This window comes from Nomascus leucogenys, chromosome X (assembly GCF_006542625.1).
Source record: "Nomascus leucogenys isolate Asia chromosome X, Asia_NLE_v1, whole genome shotgun sequence".
Taxonomy (NCBI): domain Eukaryota; kingdom Metazoa; phylum Chordata; class Mammalia; order Primates; family Hylobatidae; genus Nomascus; species Nomascus leucogenys.
Genome location: NC_044406.1, coordinates 116,041,662 through 116,064,955, shown reverse-complemented (window position 1 = coordinate 116,064,955; position 23,294 = coordinate 116,041,662). Strand labels below are relative to the sequence as shown.

Genomic DNA, 23,294 nt, shown 5'->3' with positions numbered 1-23,294 from the left:
ACCCACCTCTGCCTTCCAAAATGTTGGAATTACTGGTGTGCGCCACTGCATCCAGCCAAGTTTTATTTTTTTGTTGTATCTCTTCCAGGTTTTGTTATCAGGACAATGCTGGCCTCATAGAATGAGTTAGGAAGGACTTTCAGTAGGAATAGTACCAACTCTGCTTTGTACATCTTGTAGAATTCAAGTGTGAATCCATCTGGTCCTCACCTTTTTTTTGATTGGTAGGCTCTTTTTACTGGTTCAGTTTCAGAGCTCGTTATTATTCTATTCAGGGTTTCAGTTTATTTCTGGTTCAGTCTGGGGAGAGTGAATGTGTCCCAAAATTTACTCATTTTTTCTGGATTTTCTAGTTGGTGTGCATAGAGGTGTTCATAATATTGTCTGATGTTTATTTGTATTTTTCTAGGTTCAGTTGTAGTATCTCCTTTGTTTTTTCTTATTGTGTTTATTTGGATCTTCTCTCTTCTGTATTAGTCTAGCTAGTGGCCTATTTTATTAATTTTTTTCAAAAAAACAACTCCCTGATTCACTGATCTTTTGAATGGTTTTTCTTGTCTCAGTCTCCTTCAGTTCAGCTCTGATTTTGGACATTTCTTGTCTTCTCTCTTAGCTTTGGGATTGGTTTGCTCTTGGTTCTCTAGTTCTTTTTGTTGTCATGGTAGGATGTTAAATCGAGATCTGTCTTTTTGATGTGGGTGTTTAGTGGTCTTTTTACATAATCCCATATTTCTCAGAAGTCTTGTTTGTTCCTTTTCATTCTTTTTTCTCTATATTTTTTTGGCTATCTTAGAAAGCCAGTCTTCAAGCTCTGAGATCCTTTCCTCCGCTTGTTCTATTCTGCTATTAATACTTGTGATTGCATTTTGAAATTCTTGTATGTTTTTCAGCTCTATCAGGTCAGTTACGTTCTTTTCTATACTGGCTATTTTGTCTGTCAGCTCCTGTATTGTTTTACTATGATTCTTAGCTTCCTTGGATTAGGTTTCAGTGTACTCCTGCATCTCGGTGACCTTTATTCCTGTTCATATTCTGAATTCTTTTTTCTGTCCTTTCAGCCATCTCAGCCCCCTTCAGAACCCTTGTGGGAGAGCTAGTGAAGTTGTTTGGAGGAAAGAAGGCACTCTGGCTTTTTGAGTTGTCAGAGTTCTTTTGCTGGTTCTTTCTCTTCTTTGTGGGCTGACGTTCCTTCAGTCTTTGAAGTCACTGTCCTTTGGATTTTTTTTTTTCTTCTATCCTACCTGATTACCTTAAGGGTTTGATTGTGGTATAAGGTAGATTCAGTCAACTGGCTTCATTTCTAGAAAATTTTAGGGGGCCAAGGCTCAGCTTACAACTCCTGGAGTGCATGCTCTTAATTTTGCAGGACTGATATTGGGCCTCTGCTTTTTTCTCTGGCTTCTCAAGGTTAGGAACCCACTGTGCTAGGGGGACTGAGGTGCTCGTGGACCTCTTGTCCCAGCACGCCAATGGGTGGTGCCAGCCAAACTGTTTTGTAGGGCAGTGACAGCAGGGCCCATTCTTGTTCACACATGCCAATGGCAGCAGCAGCACAGCAGAGTGCACACTCATCAGCTGCTGCAGGGTGCTAGCGGCTTCTGCGTGGGCTTTTGCAGAAGCGGCAGAGGCAGCATGGCTCAGGGGTGCAGGGGCCCCAGCTGGCCACTGTGTGTATGGTCATGCTGGTGGTGGCATTAGCATGGGGATGGGGCACTGGCCGTTGCAGGACTGTATGCACTCTTTGTATATGTTGATACAGGCAGAGATGGCCGCTCAGGGTGGGGGAGGGTCCACTGTTCTCTGTGCGTAGTTACATTCTAGTGGCAGTGGTGGCTCAGGGGCAGGGTGCTGGTGGGCACAGGGTTTGCGGGCTCTGTGCTCACCAAGGCTCCGACTACAATGGTAGTATGGCAGAGGAGGGTGGGCGGAGTGCACTCCCACTGGCAGCAGGCAGGGCAGGGTGCACATACACGTGTGCTTACGGGGCAGGGAAGGCAAGATCCACCTGCGCACATACGCACTGACTGGCAAAGTGATGTGGAGGGTGGCCATGGACCCAGGGTAAGCTGGAGTGGGGAGAATGAGCAGGTGGGCCAGTGCATGGCCACAGGGGCAACCCTGCTGGAGCTCTCCGCTGGTCAAGCCCGGTTGGCCAGCTCTGGAGCTATGATGCGGGCCATCAGGGCACTCTAGGCTGTACTGCAAGAGGGAATGGGCAGGCTGGGGCTCCAGGAGAGGACAGCAGACCAAAGAGTGCTCAGGTCAGATGGGCAAGACCACCCTGCAGAGTTCAGGTCTGACAATTCCCCTAGTGCTACAGTCTCCTATGGAAACAAGCAGAGCCTAGGGGGATGGGCATCCCAGGCTGTGCTCGAATACAGATGCTCCTGCAACAAACCCTCTGGGCTCTACACCGGCTCGCGTGCTGCCTCTACCACTTCTCTAAGCAGCTCTCCCTGCCAGCTAAAGTGTCCGTGGTGATCAAAGGGTCTTCTCCTGCTGGGATTCCCAGAGGTCCATGGCAAGAGTGAGTTGCTCTTTGCCAGTTCAACTCACTCATTCCCCTGGAGTCATTGGGGGCCAGGAACCAATCCCGGTGCACAGTAGCCCCATACAGGCTTCCCAGTTTCCTCCCGCTTCATTCCAGCTTCTGTGTCTTCCCTCAGCCCACTCAGCGCCTCCCCTTTGAAGATCTGTTAGGAGTGCACCAGTTGTCCCAGTCCCTCGGTGGCAGCTTTTCCACCTGGCTGTATCTAGTCTGCCATCCTGCCTAGCTGTCGGTTTTCTTTAAAATCCTTTAATCTGTTTTATTGCTTTGGTGTTTCACGTTGAAGATTTTCCTCAATTTTCTGGTACGCATTGGTTGTCCACCCATATTTAAGAGTGAGGCACTAAAATGCTTCCCAGGAGATCTGATTTTGGTCAGAACTTGTAGGCTGGCGATATTCACAGTATATTTTTTACTTTGTTTCTTCAAATGAGAAATGTCTAATCTGTCCTGGAATGGAATTAAGTTACACTTAATTTCCCTATTTTCAGTCTCGTATCTCATCCCTGCTTTGCCCTGTGCCTGATATACCTGAATCTGGTTCCGTTTTTCTAGTATATCTCCTATGTATTTTCTCTTATTCTTAGTTTATCTCCCTTGTTTATACAAGTGGATTTTTTTTTCAGATAATAGCTACAATCTTTTTTGTAGATATAATCATCCTAGTCCTATAACTAAAACTCACTTTGGATTTGATCCTAAAGTGGTATTGGCCACTGTAAATGACTACTATCCTTCATTATCTATCTGTCTAGCCAAGTTTAACTGGTTTAGATCTTAGAGATTTAGTTCTGAGCTCATTTCTTTTGCTACCATGTACTGATTACAAGGCGGAGATGGCCGCTCAGGGTAGGGGAGGGTCCACTGTAGACCATGCCTGTAGTCCCAGCTACCTCAGGAGTCTAGCCTGTAGTCCCAGTGCCTCAGGAGAATCAAGTCAGTAGGCTGGGCATGGTGGCTCACGCCTGTAATCCTAGCACTTTGGGAGGCCGAAGCAGGTGGATCACTTGAGGTCAGGAGTTCGAGACCAGCCTGGTCAACATGGTGAAACCCATCCCTACTAAAAATACAAAAATAACTGGGCGTAGCAGTGGGTGCCTGTAATCCCAGCTACTTGGAAGGCTGAGGCAGGAGAATCATTTGAACTCGGGAGGCGGAGGTTGCAATGAGCCGAGATCACGCCTGGGCAACGAGCAAAACTCTATCTCAAAAACAAACAAATATCAAGTCAGTAATTGCTATTAGGATTATTAAAGTGCATCTTAAATATCATACTATGTATTGTGCAAAAAATATTTTTCTCTTTGAAAATAGTTTGCTTCTCTCCTTTTGAAAATTAGACATTTCAAAAATGGCAGAACTCTTTATGGAATGTGAAGAAGAAGAGCTAGAGCCATGGCAGAAGAAAGTAGAAGAAACTCAGGATGAGGATGACGATGAACTGATCTTTGTTAGAGAGATATCGAGTTCAAAACCAGCCATTTCAAGTAAGCATTTACTTTCAGTGAAGTAACGTTTCATAAGATGGTTGTTTCTAATGGAAAATATATGAGATACCTTATCTGTCCTTGATACTGTTGTTCTTCTGTAAGGAGTTAGAGGTAAGAGGGAGAGTAAAGGTCAGTAAGAACTTGTGAGAATCAAAGCGGAAATGTAGTTGGGGACTAGAGTAAGGAGGTGAGAGGTTAAAATATCAGATGTGAGCAAAAGGAAATAACTAAGTTAATTGAGGGTTAAGATGACCTGAACAGCGTTGTAAGCCTTCTGAGATTGGAAATCATAATTTTTAATGGAACCAAGTAGCCTATCTGTTTATTTGTTAATTTTTTTTTCTCCCTTAAACTCAGATGTACAGAAAAGGAAGTGTTTGGAATACTTTTCTTAAAATATCCTAATATGCTAAATAAGTTTATGTTAGTGTCTGATGGGGGTTCTAATGTCTAAGCAACTGCCTCATCAAAGTATCATCTTGATATATGACTATAAAATGCATAGGTGCTGCATGATTATAGAATCTCTGGTCTGTCTACCAGCATGTGCTGTAGCCTCTGGCTACACCCATCTTCCACAACTACTGTTTATATTCATGAAAGAGGGAGGGCCTGGTTTTCCAACGCTATACTTGGACAATGCAGGCAGTCAGCACACGTAAATCTTTATGGCTTTCTAGCAAAACATGTCCAGTACCTTTGTGGATTGTTAGATTTCTGTTAGAGTAATTAGACTTGACATTACAATGTTAAAGTGAAGATATTGGTGATGCTTATTAAAATATCTCCTCCCTGTAATCCTAGCAGTTTGGGAGGCCGAAGTGGGTACATCACTTGAGGCCAGGAGTTTGAGACCAGCCTGGCCAACATGGTGAAACCCCCTCTCTACTTTAAAGATAAAAAAATTAGCCAGGCATGGTGGCGCGTGCCTGTAGTCCCAGCTACTCAGGCTGAAGCATGAGAATCGCCTGAACCTGGAGGCAGAGGTTGCAGTGAGCCAAGATCACGTCACTGCACTCCAGCCTAGGCAACAGAGCAAGACTATATCTCAAAAAAAGAAAAAAAAAAGTCCTCAAATGTGTCTAAAGTGCAAGGGACAACATAACTGAATTTCAGGAGAAAGAGGAAAACAGATCCTTTTTCATTTTATTTACTTTTTTTAGGCCTGGAGAAGTCAAGGAATGTAGCCAGCATATCAGTCTTCTTTCTTACCATGGCAATGAGTAATAGTGTGGTTAAGAGATGAGTTTTAAATTTTCTGAAAGCCTAGTTCTTACTTCTCTTGGCTATAAACTTGGAATAGCGTTTCTACTCAGTTTTATCAGAGGCAGAATAATTTAGCCAATTGAATTCTCAATATCATTTGCTGTGGCAAATTGGGAGGTTCTAAGTGGAGAGCCACTTAAATTATTAAATGAGCTAGATATATTTGGCATATTTATTGTTGATAGTAGAATAGAATATTCTCTTATTATTTCTAGTCACTGTGACAATTTTTATGCTGAAATATTACCATATTTCAAAATTATTACTCAAATCATCTTATTGAAGCATGACAATTAAGATTCAAGTTGGATTTATATTGGTTGTAGATGACTTAGCAGTACTCAACCAAAACAATGTGTATTCGTTTTAAGAGATTGTATGAAAAAGGGTACTGGGCCCACTAGAATTTCTTTTCTATATTGATAACTCAGAATTTAAGTGATTTTATTGATGTTTTATTTGTGAGCTATAAAATATTTTAGCATATGGAATCTCATCTAAATGTTTATATAGAACTACAATGAAGGCAGGGGAAGGAGAGGAAAAAACTTGTGATTGGTAGACTATAACCACCAAAAAGTAAAAATAGCTCCTAGTGGGTTGAGTAATATTTATCTTGAATTTCTGAATGAAGACATTATCAAGTTGTTTGAGGAGATTTTTCTTTTAGAAGACTTCTGTAATGTTTACTCATAGAGTACTGCATTTTTGTAATCAGAAAGCAACCCTACTTTGGTGTGACCCTTCACTTAATAGAATTGTTTCATGAGATCTGATTCCTTTCTTTTCTGTTTTTTTTTTTTTTTTTTTTAAGATGGAGTCTCGCTCTGTCACCCAGGCTGGAGTGCAGTGGCACAATCTTGGCTCACTGCAAGCTCCACCTCCCGGGTTCACGCCGTTCTCCTGCCTCAGCCTCCCAAGTAGCTGGGACTACAGGCGCCTGCCACCACGCCCAGCTAATTTTTTTGTATTTTTAGTAGAGACAGGGTTTCACCATGTTAGCCAGGATGGTCTCGATCTCCTGACCTCATGATCCGCCCGCCTCGGCCTCCCAAAGTGCTGGGATTACAGGCATGAGCCACTGCCCCTGGCTGGGATCTGGTTATTTTCTACTAGGAGAGAAAAAAGGAAAATTTTTGAGGTTTTATGGGATTTGTTAATGCTTTGTACCTTTTCCTGATAAGCAATTTTAAGCAAATCACTATTCTTCCAGATTTCAATTTGACCTCTCAGTAACCTAGAAGTTACGGAGTTCATATGGGTATGAGGGTGTGCAATCTTAAACTGATCCAGAGGGTTTTGTGAGGCTCAAACTGAGTTTTAGCGTAGTAATAGATTCGAAACCCCTTACATTAATCAGATACTCTGGAACTCCAGGTTTAATTTAGTCTGTAATCTGATAATTTCCTATTCAGAACTGAAGAGTAATGGTACAGAAAGTTAATCCAGTTAGCCCTCCCATCATGAAACTTCCAGATTTTAGAGGTCTGAATGTGGCACAGGGTTGGGGAAGGGTTTGATTTCAAGTCACGGGAATCTGTATCTGTACACAACCCTGTCACCATTAAAGGAAAGAAATATACTTCAATTATTGGTTATGCAAAGATATATTTTTGGAGGAATTTTTCTATTAGTGTATATTTCATTCACATAACAAATTTTAAAATAAATATAATTTTATAGATATTTTGAACAGAGGCCACTCCAGCTCATCTTCAAAAGGAATAAAGAGTGAGCCACACAGTCCAGGTACAGTATTACTGTAGTATTTCAATTTTAAAGTGAAATATTTTGATATAATTGGTTGTATAGAAATATATTCAATATGTTGTGTAATTTTAAAATACAGGTATTCCTGAAATATTCAGGACTGCAAGTCAACGCTGCAGAGACCCACCATCAAATCCAGTGGCTGCCTCGCCTAGATTTCATCCTGTATCTAAATCTTCACAAAGCTCTGTTACTGTTGAGAATGTGTCTAAACCTGTAAGTGTTTATAAAATTACACAATTAATTCAGGGACACATTGGCTATTATAATACTGAGTTAAAATTGTGATCTGTCAGCCGGGCACAGTGGCTTACGCCTGTAATCTTTGGTACTTTGGGAGGCCAAGGCAGGCAGATCGCTTGAGCCCAGGAGTTCGAGACCAGCCTGGCCAACATGGCAAGACCACATCTCTACAAAAATACAAAAAATAAGCTGGGCATAGTGGTACACCACCTGTAGTCCCAGCTACTCGGGAGGCTGAGATGGGAGGACCGCTTGAGCCCTGGAGGTCAAGGCTGCAGTGAGCCAAGATCATACCACTGCATTCCAGCCTGGGTGAGAGGATGAGATCCTGATTCAAGAAAAAAACAAAAGCCAACACAAACCCAAAAAATTGTGAACTATCATAGCTAGTTACCATTTCAGTAGAAAAATAATCCCCATCTTTATGATATAACTCAACCAAAACCCAAAATAATAACTGCAGGAATTATCCAACATATTAATCAGCTAATATGCTTAAATACAGTATTGAAAACTATACTATCTAAATATGAGTGAAAAAGTATGATCAAGTTGGGCATAGTGGCTTACACCTGTAATCCTAGCACTTTGGGAGGCTGAGGGAGGTGGATTGCTTGAGCTCGGTAGTTTGAGACCAGCCTGAGCAACATGGCGAAACCCTGTCTCTCTTTAATAAAAAAATAAAGGCCGGGCGCAATGGCTCATGCCTGTAATCCCAGCACTTTGGGAGGCCGAGGTGGGTGGATCACCTGAGGTCAGGAGTTCGAGACCAGTCTGGCAAACGTGGTGAAACCCCGTCTCTACTAAAAATACAAAAAAATTAGCCACGCGTGTTGGCTCATGCCTGTAGTCCCAGCTATTTGGGAGTCTGAGGCAGGAGAATCGCTTAAACCTGGGAGGTAGAGGTTGCAGTGAGCCGAGATCGCACCACTGCACTCTAGCCCAGGCAACAGAGTGAGACTCCATCTCAAAAAGACAAACAACAACAAAATAAAAAATTAAAATGTATCGCAACATGAAGAATGCATAATGGCAACATTTTTAAGTTAATAAACTGAAACAGGTGTTCTTAAATTGGAAAGAGTGTTCTGAAGTCATTATTGCTGCTTATTCTGAAAACATACTTTCATAGTTTAGCTTTAAAAACTTTTAGTAAAAGTAATAATGATAATACTTAACATTTACCGGCCTGTTAATATGTACAAGTCTTTATGCTAATCTTATTTAATTCTTATGGCATCTTTATGAGGTAGGCACAATTTTTATTTTTTTTGAGACGGTATCTTGCTCTGTCTCCCAGGCGGGAGTGCAGTCATGCGATCTCAGCTCTCTACAACATCTGCCTCCCAGGTTCAAGAGATTCTCCTACCTCAGCCTCCCGAGTAGCTGGGATTACAGGCACGCACCACCACACCCAGTTAATTTTTGTATTTTTAGTAGAGACGGGGTTTCGCCATGGTGGCCAGGTTAGTCTCAAACTCCTGACCTCAGGTGATCCATCCCCCCCCCTTCCCAAAGTGTGGAATTACAGACGTGAGCCACCACACCCAGCTGAGATGGGCACTAGTATTATTCCCATTTTATAGTTGAGGAAACTCAGGCTCAGAGAGGATAAATGATTCACTCAAAGACACAGCTGGTAAATGATGGATCTGGTATTTCAATCCAGGTTAACCCAGAATTTTAAAAATATGCATATACACACATCCATTTATACATTTAAGCATATACTTTATTTATTTAGAGACAGGGTCTTGCTCTGTCACCCACTCTGGAATGCAGTAGCATGATCATAGCTCACTGCAGCCTCCAACTCCTGGGCTCAAGTGATCCTTCCACTTCAGCCTCCTAAGTAGCTGGGACCACAGGCATGCACCACCATGTCCAGCTAATTTGGCTTTTAATTTTTTTTAGAGATTGGGGGGGGTCTCACTGTGTTGCCCAGGCTGGTCTTGAACTCCTGGCCTCAAGCCAGCCTCCACCTCAGCCTCCCAAAGTGTTGGGATTATAGTCGTGAGCCACTGCACTCAGCCCCATTAAGTATGTGCTTTTTAAATGGAAGCACTGCCTTAGAGCAGTGGTTTACCCTTATGGTTCTCTAAGTCTCTTTCAGGGGTCTGTGAGGTTAAAACTATTGTCGTAGACATTTGTGCTCTTCACTGTGTTGACATTGTAAAACTCTCCAAGTGATTGTAATGTGCAGCCAGAGTTGAGAATGACAGACAAATATTCTCGAATGAATTGAGAATCCTACATAAGGAAATTTTATTTAAAAATTTAAATGTATTTCATTATCTGTATCTCAGTTCTTTCAGGCAGGGAAGGAGAGTATTATATTATCTCTTTTAAAGTGAGTATTATTATTATCTCTTTTAAAGATACAGCTTAAGGACACAGGCTTTGTAATCAGGCGGACCTTAGTTCTGATTCCAGCTCCTTCATCTGTAACAGGCTGGGTTGTACTGGGAACCTTAACTACAAGAAATTTTAGTTTGCGTATTTATAAAATGTGAGATAATATTAGGTCTTTATTAGTACTGTTATGACAACTATTAATATAATACATGTACTGTGAAAGAGGCAAGTACATTTTAAATACATAATTATTAGTGGCTCTTATTTCAGTTGGAAAGGTAAATAACTTGAAGCTCAGAAGTGGCTTGCCCAAGGTAACATAGTTAAATAAATGGACAGGTCTTGTGAATCTCAGCCTATTGCCTAGTCTGCCTTACTGTTATATTTGTTATCTTTCTGAAATATTTTATGAGGCATAAGAAATTCCCAATTGGAGAATTATTTAACAGATTATCTGTTGAATAATGTGTCTGCTTTCTGAAATTATGATACTTAATTTATCAGAGATGTCACCTTAGAAAAGGTTGAAAGGTGCTACCTTTATTCAGAGGAACTTCTGTTAACTATTTTTGGAAATTGCAAATGAATATTTTCCACTTTTAAACTTTTAAATAAAAAATATTTAGAGAAAATATTTACTTTGTGGTAAGATTGCACTTGGTTACAATTAAGTCATAGTCTAAAACCTAATCATCTCTCAAAGTGTAAGCACAAAACAAGCAAGCAAAATCTTTATATCCTCATTATAAAAGTAACGTGTAAGGAGGGATAGGTTAGAAAAGAGACAGGGAAGAATACATACTGTATTTTGATTTTTGTTTTCTGTAGATGGTTAGGGTGACATTAGAGTATATCGGGACCATATTAATACATATTTGATATCTATTCCTCATTTTTCACTGAACATTGTACTGGGAACATTGTTCTTTGTCATTGGGTATTTCCCAAAAACATGATGTTATGGATAGTATCATTTAATTTCTTTAGTCATTTCTTTATTGTTAGACATACAGGTTTTCAATTTTTGCTATTATAAATCATTCTTCATTAAACATTTTCATTTCTTTAGCATAGATTCTTAGAAATGGAGTAATTGGAATAATTGGACCAAAGAATATGAACTTTTTTTAAAAAGCCCTTGATATAGATACTGCTAAAATTTCCTTGCAGAAAAGTTGTTCCAAAACATAACCTCTACTTTGCCAGTAATATTATTTTTAAATTTTAACATTTTATTTCAAACTAATTTTAGATTTACAGAAAAATTACAAAAATAATGCAGAGTTCCCATATACTCCTCACCCAGTAGATGCTAATTTTGGCAGAGACTAATAATTACCTTTGTGTCTTATACCATATTAGTAATTGAGTTATTAAGATTCTTTATAGTATTGACATACAGCTAAATTTATCTCTGTAAAAGTTTATGAAACAAAATAATTGTAAATTTTTACAGGATTTTACAAAGAATTCACAAGTTGGATCGGATAATTCTTCAGTTTTACTGTTTGGCTCGACCCAGGAATCACTACCACCATCCCAAGACATACCAGCAATTTTTAGAGAAGGTTTGGTTTAGCACTCTTTCATAAAAATTATAAAAAGAGACTTGTTGAATATACATATGGAATTGAATTTCTGTTTTGAAGCCCATACCTTCATGTTAAGTTTTTCATATATTATAACATGGAATAGAGCTAATCATTCCTGAATGCCTTTCTTGGGTGATATATAAAATTGTATTTAGTAATAGAATGTTTTATTTATTTCTATTAAGTTGGCTAGCACATATTCTTTGCACTCTTTTTCACTTGGAACCAGCCATGGACTGAACAATCTTAATATAATTTCTGTGAGTCAAGGAAGTCCCCTGATGCCTTAAATACTCTGTGAAAACAAATAGTAATTATTTGGAAGACACTTAACATGAGAAAAGGTGCATGGTTATAGTTGATTTCTCAATATGCTAATGTCTATTCAAATAAATGATGTGGATATGATAGTTAAATATGATTATAGAGTAGTATTGTAAAATGAAAGAACTAAAGAAACAGTGATTTCCACATGGTAAGTACTCAGTAAATATACTTTGAAGTAATAATGGAAATTTTCCAATTGAAGTGTACAGTTCTTTGATATCCACCATAACAAAGTTCTTCATTAACCTAAAATAAATTAGTATGCTAAAAAGGAATTTTGTCTCATTGAAAAATTCCCTATAATCAAAGCAGTTACTGTTCTCTATATTAGCTAGTTTGATATGTTTCACTAAATGGAAAGAGGAACACAATTTTTTTGCGTATGTAATTATTTACTCATAAATTAGTGTATAACCTTTACCAAACCAAAACAAAAAAATTATATGAATGCCAAAAATATTTTCCCATTTTGATATTACTTGGTTTGATACTCACCTATTTAGGTGTCACTTATCTAGATAGTCAAATGGCCAAGAACCGAAATAAACAGGGAGATAAAATAGTTGTTTTAACTCGGGTTTTGCAAAGCACGTGATCTTTATTCATAGAAAAAGTCTGAATTCTTGAAGCTTCTAAAGGGTAAAGACAGTGACTCCTACTCTCTCTCTCTAAGATTAATACAGCAGAGAGTGGAACTTTGTCCTGAATAGTAAATAGGATTATAGTTGATTGGGAAGGTACAGGTTTAAGCCTTTATTCTAAAGATTTCTGTGGCTTTTATCAAGTCATCTAACCTCTTTATACCTCAGTTTTCTCACATTATTAAAATACTTTCATTTTTCTCACATAAAGCATTTATTCTCTAGACCTGAAATGAGCCATTTGGATATTAAATTTTAATTCTTGTTCTGTTTATCTCAGGGCTTTTTTGAGGCCCAAATAAAATAAGTGGAAAGTGAAAAATGCATTATCAGTTTTAAAGGATTTGACAATAAACAGTTGTTAGAATGATAATCATGCATGATAATATGTGCTATATGTTCAGAAGCATGATTAATAGACTCCTGTCTAAGATGATCATGGAGAGTTCTTAGAGAAAGTTGGATTTGAACTTGATTTTGAAGAATGAGGATAGGATTTTTATTAGCACAGATAAGAAGAGTTGAGGTAGGGAACACTGCAAGCCAAACACAACACAAATAAGTAAGCTAAAGGGTCAGAATTTAAAACTATTGAGCTCAGGTTGATTTTATTTAACTTAGATTTATCATGCTTGAATAAGCATATATTAAAACAGTCTATTATCCAGCTGGTTATATAATCAGTTGCCTAGTCCAAAGTACTAGCACTCATTGGTTGTTCAAGTAACCTAAGCATCTCAGAAAAATGTTAGCGATTACACAAAAATTGGTCTTAGGTGCCTTCAATATAGCTGGCAGTAATTATGTGCTTTGAGGATGGAAAAAATCATTTTTGTTTAAGGAAAAAATCATTTTTATCTCAAAGAATGAAACAGATTTAACAGAGGAACCCACTAATGTAATACTTTCCTGGCATATGTCTACTCTACTGCTTCTCCTATTAATGTACAGTTGTGAGCTTTTAAAACACGACATGCAGTTTTAGAACCCTTATCACAAAGTACAATCGTACATTATTTTCGAAAATCACTTTTGCTGGGTCTGGTTATAGCCTAAATAGCCCCACTTGTCTTGGGAATGCTCTGAATTATATAATCCTTTGGTCTTTAAGGTGGTGGCTCTCAAACTCAGAACTATCTTTAGCAATGAAATTCTTACTCAAATCAAATTTATGCAGAAATTAATAAAACATAAAAGCAGAGTTTCTTTATCTGACATACCCATTATCTTTTCTAAGATAGACCCTTAATTGGATTAAGGGGAACATACTTTGAAAGTCATTATACTAACTCTAAACCTTTTCATATGAATGAGTGAGGTATTATCATTCAAGATTAGTTGTTTCTACTTTGTATATAGGAAGTAAACAAGATAATTTAAACCACCAGTTAGGTTGTTAAGTGGAAAAAGAACCAACTTGAATTTTCCATTACACATCTTAAGTTTTTTAAAAAACATTTAAAAGTGTTTCTCTAAACATTTGGAATAAATGTTTTAAATATTTTACAAATTCAAATGCATTTAAGCATCTAAATATAAGTTGATGTGTAGAAACTTAGAGTATTGCCTGTGCTATAACTTTATTTTATTTAGCTTGGAATTTTTTGGTCTAACTTTTTTCATGATATCTGTTTGTTTTCTTTATTTGAAAGCATTTTTAGAATTTTGGTATATAAAGTTTGTGAAGTAAAGATATGTAGTTCATAGTAGTAGCTGTGCAATTTCTGCTTGCTCATATAAATTTTAATCATTCTTTATTGTCATTTGTATGATATGCTTATTAAATTATATTACCTTTAACTTAGTTCCAAACTGTTTTTGCTCAATTTTAAATGTAAAGCCATTTTGGTAGCAGTTTTACATAAGCAATATTCCATACTGAAATATTTACAAATATCTTTCTCACTAAATCTTTGTAGGTATGAAAAATACTTCATGTGTTTTAAAACATCCTTCTACTTCTAAAGTAAACAGTGTTACTCCAAAAAAACCAAAGATCAGTGAAGATGTTCCTCAGATAAATCCCTCCACTTCATTGCCTTTAACTGGCTCTCCTCCAGTGACATCCTCCCAAGTTATGCTGTCAAAAGGTAAACATGAAATCTGGCATGTAAAAAAAAAAACAGTATTATTTATTTATACATTTTAGAAATTGTGATGAATTTTAAAACCATTATTAGTGGTCATTTAAGGTTTTAAAAAGATGAATTTGAGTCTTTAAAGTCCTTAATTTATTGTAGGTACAAATACCTCATCTCCATATGATGCTGGAGCAGATTACCTAAGAGCTTGTCCAAAGTGCAATGTTCAGTTCAATCTTTTGGATCCTTTGAAATACCACATGAAGGTAAAACTTTTTTCAAAGTTCAATTGTTAAAAATGTTTATAGATCCTTGAAAATATTAAAAATTGATATACAGTAAATGCTGGTTTATCGAGATATTTAGATAAGAAACCTCATTTTGGCATTTCCATATAACAAGTTAAAAGTGATATTCACAATGATTATATAAGATTTTAAAATCCTTTCCAATGATGAAATTTGTAAAATAAAGTTATGGATAGAACCGGAGGCCATTATGTTAAGTGAAATAAGCCAAGCATAGAAAGACTAATGGACGTTGTCACTCATATGTGAAAGCTAAAAAGGTGATCTCATAGAGGTAGAGAGTAGAACAATAGTTGCCAGAGGCTGGGAAGGGTATGTGAGGAGGGGTAGGGGAAGAGGAAGAGAGGTTGGTTATTATGCACAAATATACAGTTAGAAGGAATAAGTTGTAATGTTTGGTGCAAAATAGAGTGAAAAATAGCTAGGAGAGAGCACTTAGAATATTGCCAATGCAGAGACATGGTAAATACTCGAGGTGATGGATACCTCAGACATCCTGATTTGATCATTACATATTCTGCGCACTTAACAAAATATCACATGTACCCCATAATAATTTATAAACATTATGTATCAATTTAAATTTTTTAATTAAGTTCATATGCACTACAGTGTATGCATATTGTATTTTATTTTTATTTATTTATTTATTTGAGACAGAGCCTTGCTCTGTCGCCCAGGCTGGAGTGCAGTGGCACAATCTTGGCTCCCTGCAACCTTTGCCTCTCCAGTTCAAGCGATTCTCCTGCCTCAGCCTCCCGAGTCGCTGGGATTACACGTAGCACCAGCATGCCTGGCTAATTTTTGTATTTTTAGTAGAGATGGGGTTTTGCCGTGTTGGCCAGACTGGTCTCGAACTCCTGGCATCAAGTGGATCCACTGGCCTCAACCTCACTAAGTGCCGGGATTACAGGTGTGAGCCACTGCACCTGGCCTGCATTTTAATTTTAAATGAAAATAATGTACAAATTGGAATATTTTATTGACTAAATTATGCCATTCTTCAAACTTCCTGTAAAGCAGGTGTTTTATTACGTGCTTATTCTTTTGTGTAAAGTGAAAGCTCCTTTTGTTTACCTTATTTTTTGCCCATGGTGACATATCCATGTTGCATTACCCTGTGAAAACCTTAGTCTTACATTTTAATTTTCAACACTCAGAAATAAACTTGGAGCATTTCATATGAAATGATAGTTTTAACTCAATCCATAATATAGTTTATATAGTTATAAATGAATTCTAACTTTCTATTAATATAGGAAGCTCTTGAAATTAGGTTTTAGGTAATTTTCACAGTACCAATGGAGTATGGGATTAAGGTAACATGCCACTTAAAATATTTTCGTAGATATTACAGTATTCTGTTATGTGTGTATAAAGATAGTCTGTATTCTCTTTGCATGCCCAATGTAAATGACAGGAAGGGGCAAAGGAGGCAAGAAAAAAGTGTTGATTATATGTGGGAACGAAGTGATGAGAAGAGTGCAAAGCAAAGAAGCAACTTAGAAAAAGGAATTGTTCACTATTTCAAAGATTGGCAAATTTTTATTAAAATTCGGCATTTTACAAAAAAGGAATTCTAAAATTGCAAATACAGATGTCTTTACTCTGATGCAAAACTGTATTGAGTCTTTTGCTGTTTCCACCTCCCTGAGTGTGTTTGGGAAAGGGGAATCCAAGTCTCACATTACCACTATTGCCCTTGATACATTCCAATTCTGTTTCATGGTATTGCTCTTTAGGACACAGATGTATCCATCTCTTATGATTCATTGTGGGTGCACCCTTTAGCATTTTTATAGTGTCCTTTTTGTTTGTTTAGTGCTTTTTGTTTTATATCAGGCTCACAACCCTTGCTTTCTTATTGTTTCCACCTGCCTGTTATATTCTTTGCTTATCCTTTTACTTTCAGCCCTCCCAAATCACTTTGTTTTTGTTCTTTCTTGCTTTCACCAGAGTTTTTTCTTTTGTGATCCTATATGAAAACTTCTATTCTTTTAGAAGTTGAGTTAAACCCATGTATATTCATTGGTAGGAGAAATTTAACTGGTCTGATAGGTTTAATTGGTCTTAGTTTTGTCACAATGTTTTGTTATGCTTTCTTTGTCCTTTTTTTTTTTTAAAGTCTTTCACTTTGTGATTTTAGGAAAGTTTTTCTTTTGTTTTCCACTCTTGTTTTAGTGTGTAGTCTTGTCTTTAACACCTTATTTAGTATTTATTTAGTATGTAGTCTTGTCTTTAACACTTTATTGAGGTGTGATTGACCTGTAAAAATCTGTATTTAATGAATACAGCTCGATGAGTTTGGAGCTAAGTATACATCCATGAAAACATTACAATTTGTGTCATAAACATAACGATCACCTTCAAAAGTTTCCTCCTACCGTCTTTATTATTATTACCTTTTTGTGATATGAACACAATAGAAAATCTATGCTTTTAGCAAATTGAGACGGAGTTTCACTCTTGTTGCCCAGGCTAGAGTGCAATGGTGCAATCTCGGCTCACCACAACCACAACCTCCACCTCCCAGGTTCAAGCAAATCTCCTGCCTCAGCTTCCTGAGTAACTGGGATTACAGACATGCACCACCACACCCAGCTAATTTCGTATTTTTAGTAGAGATGGGGTTTCTCCATGTTGGTCAGGCTGGTCTTGAACTCCCAACGTCAGGTGATCCGCCCACCTTGGCCTCCCAAAGTGCTGGGATTACAGGCGTGAGCCACTGCACCCGGCCAAATTTTTTAAGTATGTAATACAGTATTGTTAACTATATGCACTATTCTATATAGTAGATCTCTAGGACTTATTCATCTTGAATAACTGAACCTACGTACCTTTTGACTAATACCTTCCCATTTTCCCCTCCCTCTAGCCCCTGGCAACCACAATTCTACTCTCTGCATCTATGAGTTTGACTATTTTCGATTCTTCATATAACAGAAATCATGTAATATTTGTCTTTCTGTGACTATCTTATTTTCTTTAGCATGTTTTCCAAATCCATACATGTTGGTGCAAATGATAAGATTTCTTTCTGTTTTTATGGCTGAATAATATTCCATTTGTGTGTGTGTGTGTATGTATATACCACATCCTCCTCATCCATTTGTATATTAATAGACATTTAGATTGCTTTCATGTCTTGGCTATTATGAATAACCCTGCAATGAAGTCTACCTACATGGGAGTACAGATGTCTTATTGGGATTCTGATTTCAATTCCTTTGGGCATATATACAGAAGTAGGATTACTGGATCATATGATAGTTCTATTTTTAACTTTTTGAGAAACCTCCCATGTCTTCCATAGTGACTGCACCAATAACATTCCCATCAACAGTGTAAAATGGTTCCCGTTTTTCACATTCTTATCAACACTTATCTTTTGTCTTTTTGATATAGCTGTTCTAATAGGTGTGAGGTGATAGCTCATTGTAGTTTTGGTTTGCATTTTCCTAATGATTAGTGATGTTGAGCACCTTTGCACATACGTGTTGGCTACTCATGAGTCTTCTTTTGTCTATTCAATTCCTGTGCCCATTTTTAAATTAGTGTATTTGGTTTTTTGCTATTGAATTATAGGAATTTCTCATATATTTTGGATTTTAACCCTTTCTCAGATAGTTTCTCCTATTTTTTTCTCCAGTTATTCTTAGAGAATTCTTCTAGAGAAATTCTACAACTGTAAAATATACACAATAAATAAATTAGTTTTATCTCACTGGATAAAAAAGGCTTATGTATGAAAGTATTCCACATTAGGATCAGTTTATATGATGTCTTGATTTTATTCATGAGGTAGATTTCCCCTTCAGATATTTAGGCATTCTAGATAGAATATGTTGAGATACTCAAAATGTAACTGATGCTTCTTTCTTTGTGTCCCACACATTTTCTAGCGTGGTAAGTCTGGAGAATGGCAGGTTAGCTATGCTCAAAGTCTAGTTCCAACCAGGCTTCACTTAAATATTACTGTGTTATTTGATAATCAAGCTTATACATAATGGCATGTAAAACTACCTTTTAAGCTTTTTTTTTTTTTTTGAGATGGAGTCTTGCTCTGTCACCCAGGCTGGAGTGCAGTGGCACGACCTCAGCTCACTTCAACCTCCGCCTTCCGGGTTCAATCAGTTCTTCTGCCTCAGCCTCCTGAGTAGCTGGGACTACAGACACGTGCCACCATGCCCGGCTAATTTTTTTGTATTTTTAGTAGAGACGGGGTTTCACCATATTGGCCAGGCTGGTCTCGAACTCCTGACCTCGTGATCCACCTGCCTCAGCCTCCCAAAGTGCTGGGATTATAGGCATGAGCCACCACACCCAGCCTAAGCTATTTTTTTTTAAATTATTGTAGATTCAGGGGTACGTGCGCAAGTTTGTTAACAAAGGTATATTGCATGATGCTGAGGTTTGGACTTCTACTGATCCTGTCACCCAAATAGTGAACATAGTACCCAATAGGAAGTTTTTCAGCCCCTGCCTTCCTCCCTCCCTCCCAACTTTTGGAGACCTCCGTGTGGTTTCCATCTTTATGTCAGTGTATACCCAATGTTTAGCTTCCACTTACAAGCTTCCACTTATAAGTAAGAACATAAGATACTTAGTTTTTTGTTTCTGTGTTAATTCATTTAGGATAATCGCCTCCAGCTGCATCCATGTTGCTGCAAAGGACATTATGTCATTCTTTTTTGTGGCTGTGTAGTATTCCATAGTGTATGTGTACCACATTTTCTTTATCCAGTCCACTGTTGATGGGCACCTAGGTTGATTCCATGTCTTCGCTATTGTGGATAATGCTGCAATGAACATACAAGCGTAGGTGTCTTTTTGGTAGAACGATTTATTTTCCAGTGAGTATATACCCAGTGATGAGATTGCTGGGTCAAATGGTAGTTCCATTTTTAGTTCTTTGAGAATCTCCAAACTGTTTCTACAGGGGCTGAACTAATTTACATTCCTACCAATGGTGTATAAGCATGTAAGCTGTATCTTGACACAGATATGAAATGGGTGATTTTGGGCCAAGAAAAAAATTATTAAATATTTACATCTAAAAAGAAAAATTGCAAGGAAAAAATATTAGATGTATAAACGTCCCTGATCTTAAGGTATTCAATTTGTTTTTGAAGTTATTCCTTTATTAAGATAGTAGGTGTTTATTGTTTGAATTTTTTTTAGAATATATAAAAACGGAAGCCACAATTTTGGTGAGTATCTTTCTAGATACATTGCCAAGCATAGTTTTATATCATCTGTCCTTAGATGTAAACACAATCATTTTTTGGTATCTAATCTTTAAAAGAGCTATAGACAAGGCTCATTTTTTTTTTCCTCTTTCAGCATTGTTGTCCAGACATGATAACTAAATTTTTGGGAGTAATTGTTAAATCAGAACGTCCATGTGGTGAAGACAATAAGACTGATTCAGAGACAGGAAAGTTGATCATGTTAGTCAATGAGTTTTATTATGGAAGGCATGAAGGAGTCACTGAGAAAGAGCCAAAGACTTACACAACCTTTAAATGCTTCAGTTGCTCGAAAGTTCTTAAAAATAATATTAGGTATGTAAATATTTATTTTTATTTCTGTTTGAAAGTTGGGATATGACAGATAAGAATATAGTATCTTTAATTTGCTCTGCCATCCTCGGTAAGTAATTCTAATATTTTCTACTAAGAACAGAGGCAAATTATAATGTTGAAAAGCTTTTGTTCCTTCTTGTATTTTAAGAGTTTGACTCCAGGATCCACCTAGTTGTATTGTTTTCAGATAGCTTAAGAAAAGACAAAATGTATTTTAATTTAGGGGAAAATTACTTCTTTTCCCTACATTTGTTACTGAACTAGGCGGTTTCATGAGAAATTTATATTTTCTAACTGACTTTGAATTTTACTTTTCTTCATGTCACAAGAAGAACCCTATGCAGCATGACCTCCTCCATACTAACCTTATTTAAAGCTCAAATTTTTCAGTTTTAAAATAAATTTCAGACGTTTACCAAAACCAAAGAGAAGTGTTTTGGAGGTGTGAAAAAAGATAAAAACCCAAGCCTTCACAATGATTGCTATGTAGGTTGATGACATTATCACTTTGTTTCAAGATTATTTTCTTTAGTGATTCATAATAATTGTAAGTGGTTGACCCAGTCTTAAAATTGTTGTTTACATTGAATAACTTTACTTTGAAATTCAGCAAAAAGTTTTAGCCCTTTGAAAATGGTATGTCCATTTATATTGTACTCTCTGCCATTGAACATCATAGTTCCTTCTATTCAGAAGCCTTTTAGAGAAGCTAAAATAGCAGAAGGTAAAACTGAAAAATAGACGGTGCTACAAAGGGCACAACCTGCTAAGAAAAATGAATAGTTTGTGCTAACAGTAAGCCAGTATAATTAGATAAAACAAAACGTTCTTGTAATTATAGGCATTAAAATTGCTATTGCATGCATTTAGAAACCAAGACACAAATAAAAATATACCAGCAGTTTGTCTTTTGAGCAGCTGAAACCTTCAAAGCTTTCAAAGATTTGTCTCTTCACTGTAGCTGCTTTTGGTGGTAGTTTTTCCATCCTTTTCAGTATTTTATTTTAAAATATAAATAGTATTTCATGTATGGAAAAGAAGCCTGCTATTTCTCTTTGCTAAAAAAAAAATTTAAATCTAAAATAATAATAAAGTGTTACAGCAAATTAGTGATGTTTCATACTACTACATTAATGGATTATTTTAAAAACAAAGATTAAAAAAACCTTACTGAGCCACTTAATGAAAGGAAATTATTTAAAGTACACACTTTTCTAGAGGGCTTTCAGGCCTTGGAGATGTTATTTTGAGTCATAGAATTACATTTTTAAAAATTTAGGTTCAGAGACTTATTTGTGAGGTTTTTCTTTGGTTATAAGTCTGAATTTTTGCTCTTATTGGCAAATTGTTTGTAGGTTTATGAACCACATGAAACATCACTTGGAACTTGAGAAGCAGAACAGTGAAAGCTGGGAAAACCACACCACCTGCCAGCACTGTTACCGGCAATATCCCACACCCTTCCAACTGCAGTGCCACATTGAGAGTACACACACTCCCCATGAGTTTTCTAGTAAGTGAAAGTTTCTTTGGAATCCTGAATATTATTGACTTTGATCATCCGAACTGTGAGGAAACCTTAAAAATTCTGACAGAAAAAAATAAGAAGTAGACTTTGTAATTTGAGGGCAAAATTGAAAAAAAAATCATAACTTTTATAAACTTAGATTAAATGTGTTGCTAAAGCCAAGTGTGATGGTGCATGCCTATACGCCCAGCTACTGAGGAGGCTGAGGCAGGAGGATCACTTGAGCCCATGGGTTCAGTACTATAGAATGCTATGATCAATTGCACCTGTGAATAGCCACTGCACTCCAGCCTGGGCAACATAGTAAGACCCTGCCTCTACAAAAAAAAAAAAAAAAAAAAAAAAGAAGAAAAAAAATTGTTAAAATTGAAGTCCCTTGGTCGGGCGCAGTGGCTCATTCCTGTAATCCCAGCACTCTGGGAGGCCGAGGTGGGTGGATCACCTGAGGTCGGGAGTTAGAGACCAGCCTGACTAACATGGAGAAACCCCATCTGTACTAAAAATACAAAATTAGCCGGGCGAGGTGGCGCATGCCTGTAATCCCAGCTACTCGGGAGGCTGAGGCAGGAGAATCACTTGAACCCAGGAGGCAGAGGTTGCGGTGAGCCGAGATGGCACCATTGCACTCCAGCCTGGGCAACAAGAGCGAGACTCCATCTCAAAAGAATAAAATAAAATAATTGAAATCTTTCTTATAAACAGTTAATTAGTGGAAACTTCCTTGGCACATGCATCGTGTGTAGGGGACTAAATTAGAACACCCAGATTCCATGGTTTTCAAATTTGAAATCAATTGTCTTGATTTACACTTTAGACAAAAGTTAACTACAATGTTAAGATTTAGAGTCTGAGAAGCGGACAGATTTGGTTCAGATTCCAACTTTGGCTCTTACTACAGCTGTGAGATCTCAAGCAAGTTAACTTAATTTTTCTGTGCTTCTGGTTCCTCATCTGAAAAATAGGAATACAAATAACAGTACCTTCCTCAGTGATGTTACGAGAATTAAATAAGCTAATATATCCTTGGAACAGCATTACAGAGTCAACAGCTATAGAATTGTTAGAACCACATCACTATTCTACTATTATTATTACTTGTTGTTGTGGATGTACAAAATGAATCTTTTTTTATATACATCCTTAAATGGTATAATGTGTTTTTTTCCACTTTCAGCTATTTGCAAAATCTGTGAATTATCATTTGAAACAGAGCGTATTCTTTTACAACATATGAAGGACACCCATAAACCTGGTGAAATGCCATATGTTTGCCAGGTACACACACATTTTATTGTGTAGTTAAGTGTTTGTTTAATTTTCATGTGCCATGAAATAGTATTGTTCTTTTGATTTTTTAAAGCCATTTAAATAAAAATAGTTACTATGCTAAAATTGAAGACCCTCTTCATTAGTGGAAACCCCCTTGGGTTTAACTCATGCATTATAAGTAAAGGGGTGGAGTAGATTTTGCCTGTGGGTTGTAGTCTGCTGACCTCTGCACTAGATGAGGAAATGCCCTACTAGAGAAAGACAAATATGTGGGTTATCATATAGGGAAAA

At 37.2% G+C, this 23,294-nt stretch overlaps 1 protein-coding gene across 1 annotated transcript in view; it reads left to right on the top strand.

The window, feature by feature from the left end:
• The window catches only part of ZNF280C (zinc finger protein 280C), a 66,255-nt gene that overhangs the window by 17,851 nt on the left and 25,110 nt on the right, over positions 1-23,294 (top strand). The window contains exons 3-11 of the mRNA XM_030807403.1: positions 3,889-4,035; positions 6,988-7,053; positions 7,154-7,290; positions 11,129-11,240; positions 14,152-14,322; positions 14,473-14,579; positions 19,965-20,185; positions 21,562-21,719; positions 22,909-23,009. Coding sequence (XP_030663263.1) covers positions 3,889-4,035; positions 6,988-7,053; positions 7,154-7,290; positions 11,129-11,240; positions 14,152-14,322; positions 14,473-14,579; positions 19,965-20,185; positions 21,562-21,719; positions 22,909-23,009 — 1,220 coding nt within the window. The remainder of the gene's footprint in view (positions 1-3,888; positions 4,036-6,987; positions 7,054-7,153; positions 7,291-11,128; positions 11,241-14,151; positions 14,323-14,472; positions 14,580-19,964; positions 20,186-21,561; positions 21,720-22,908; positions 23,010-23,294) is intronic.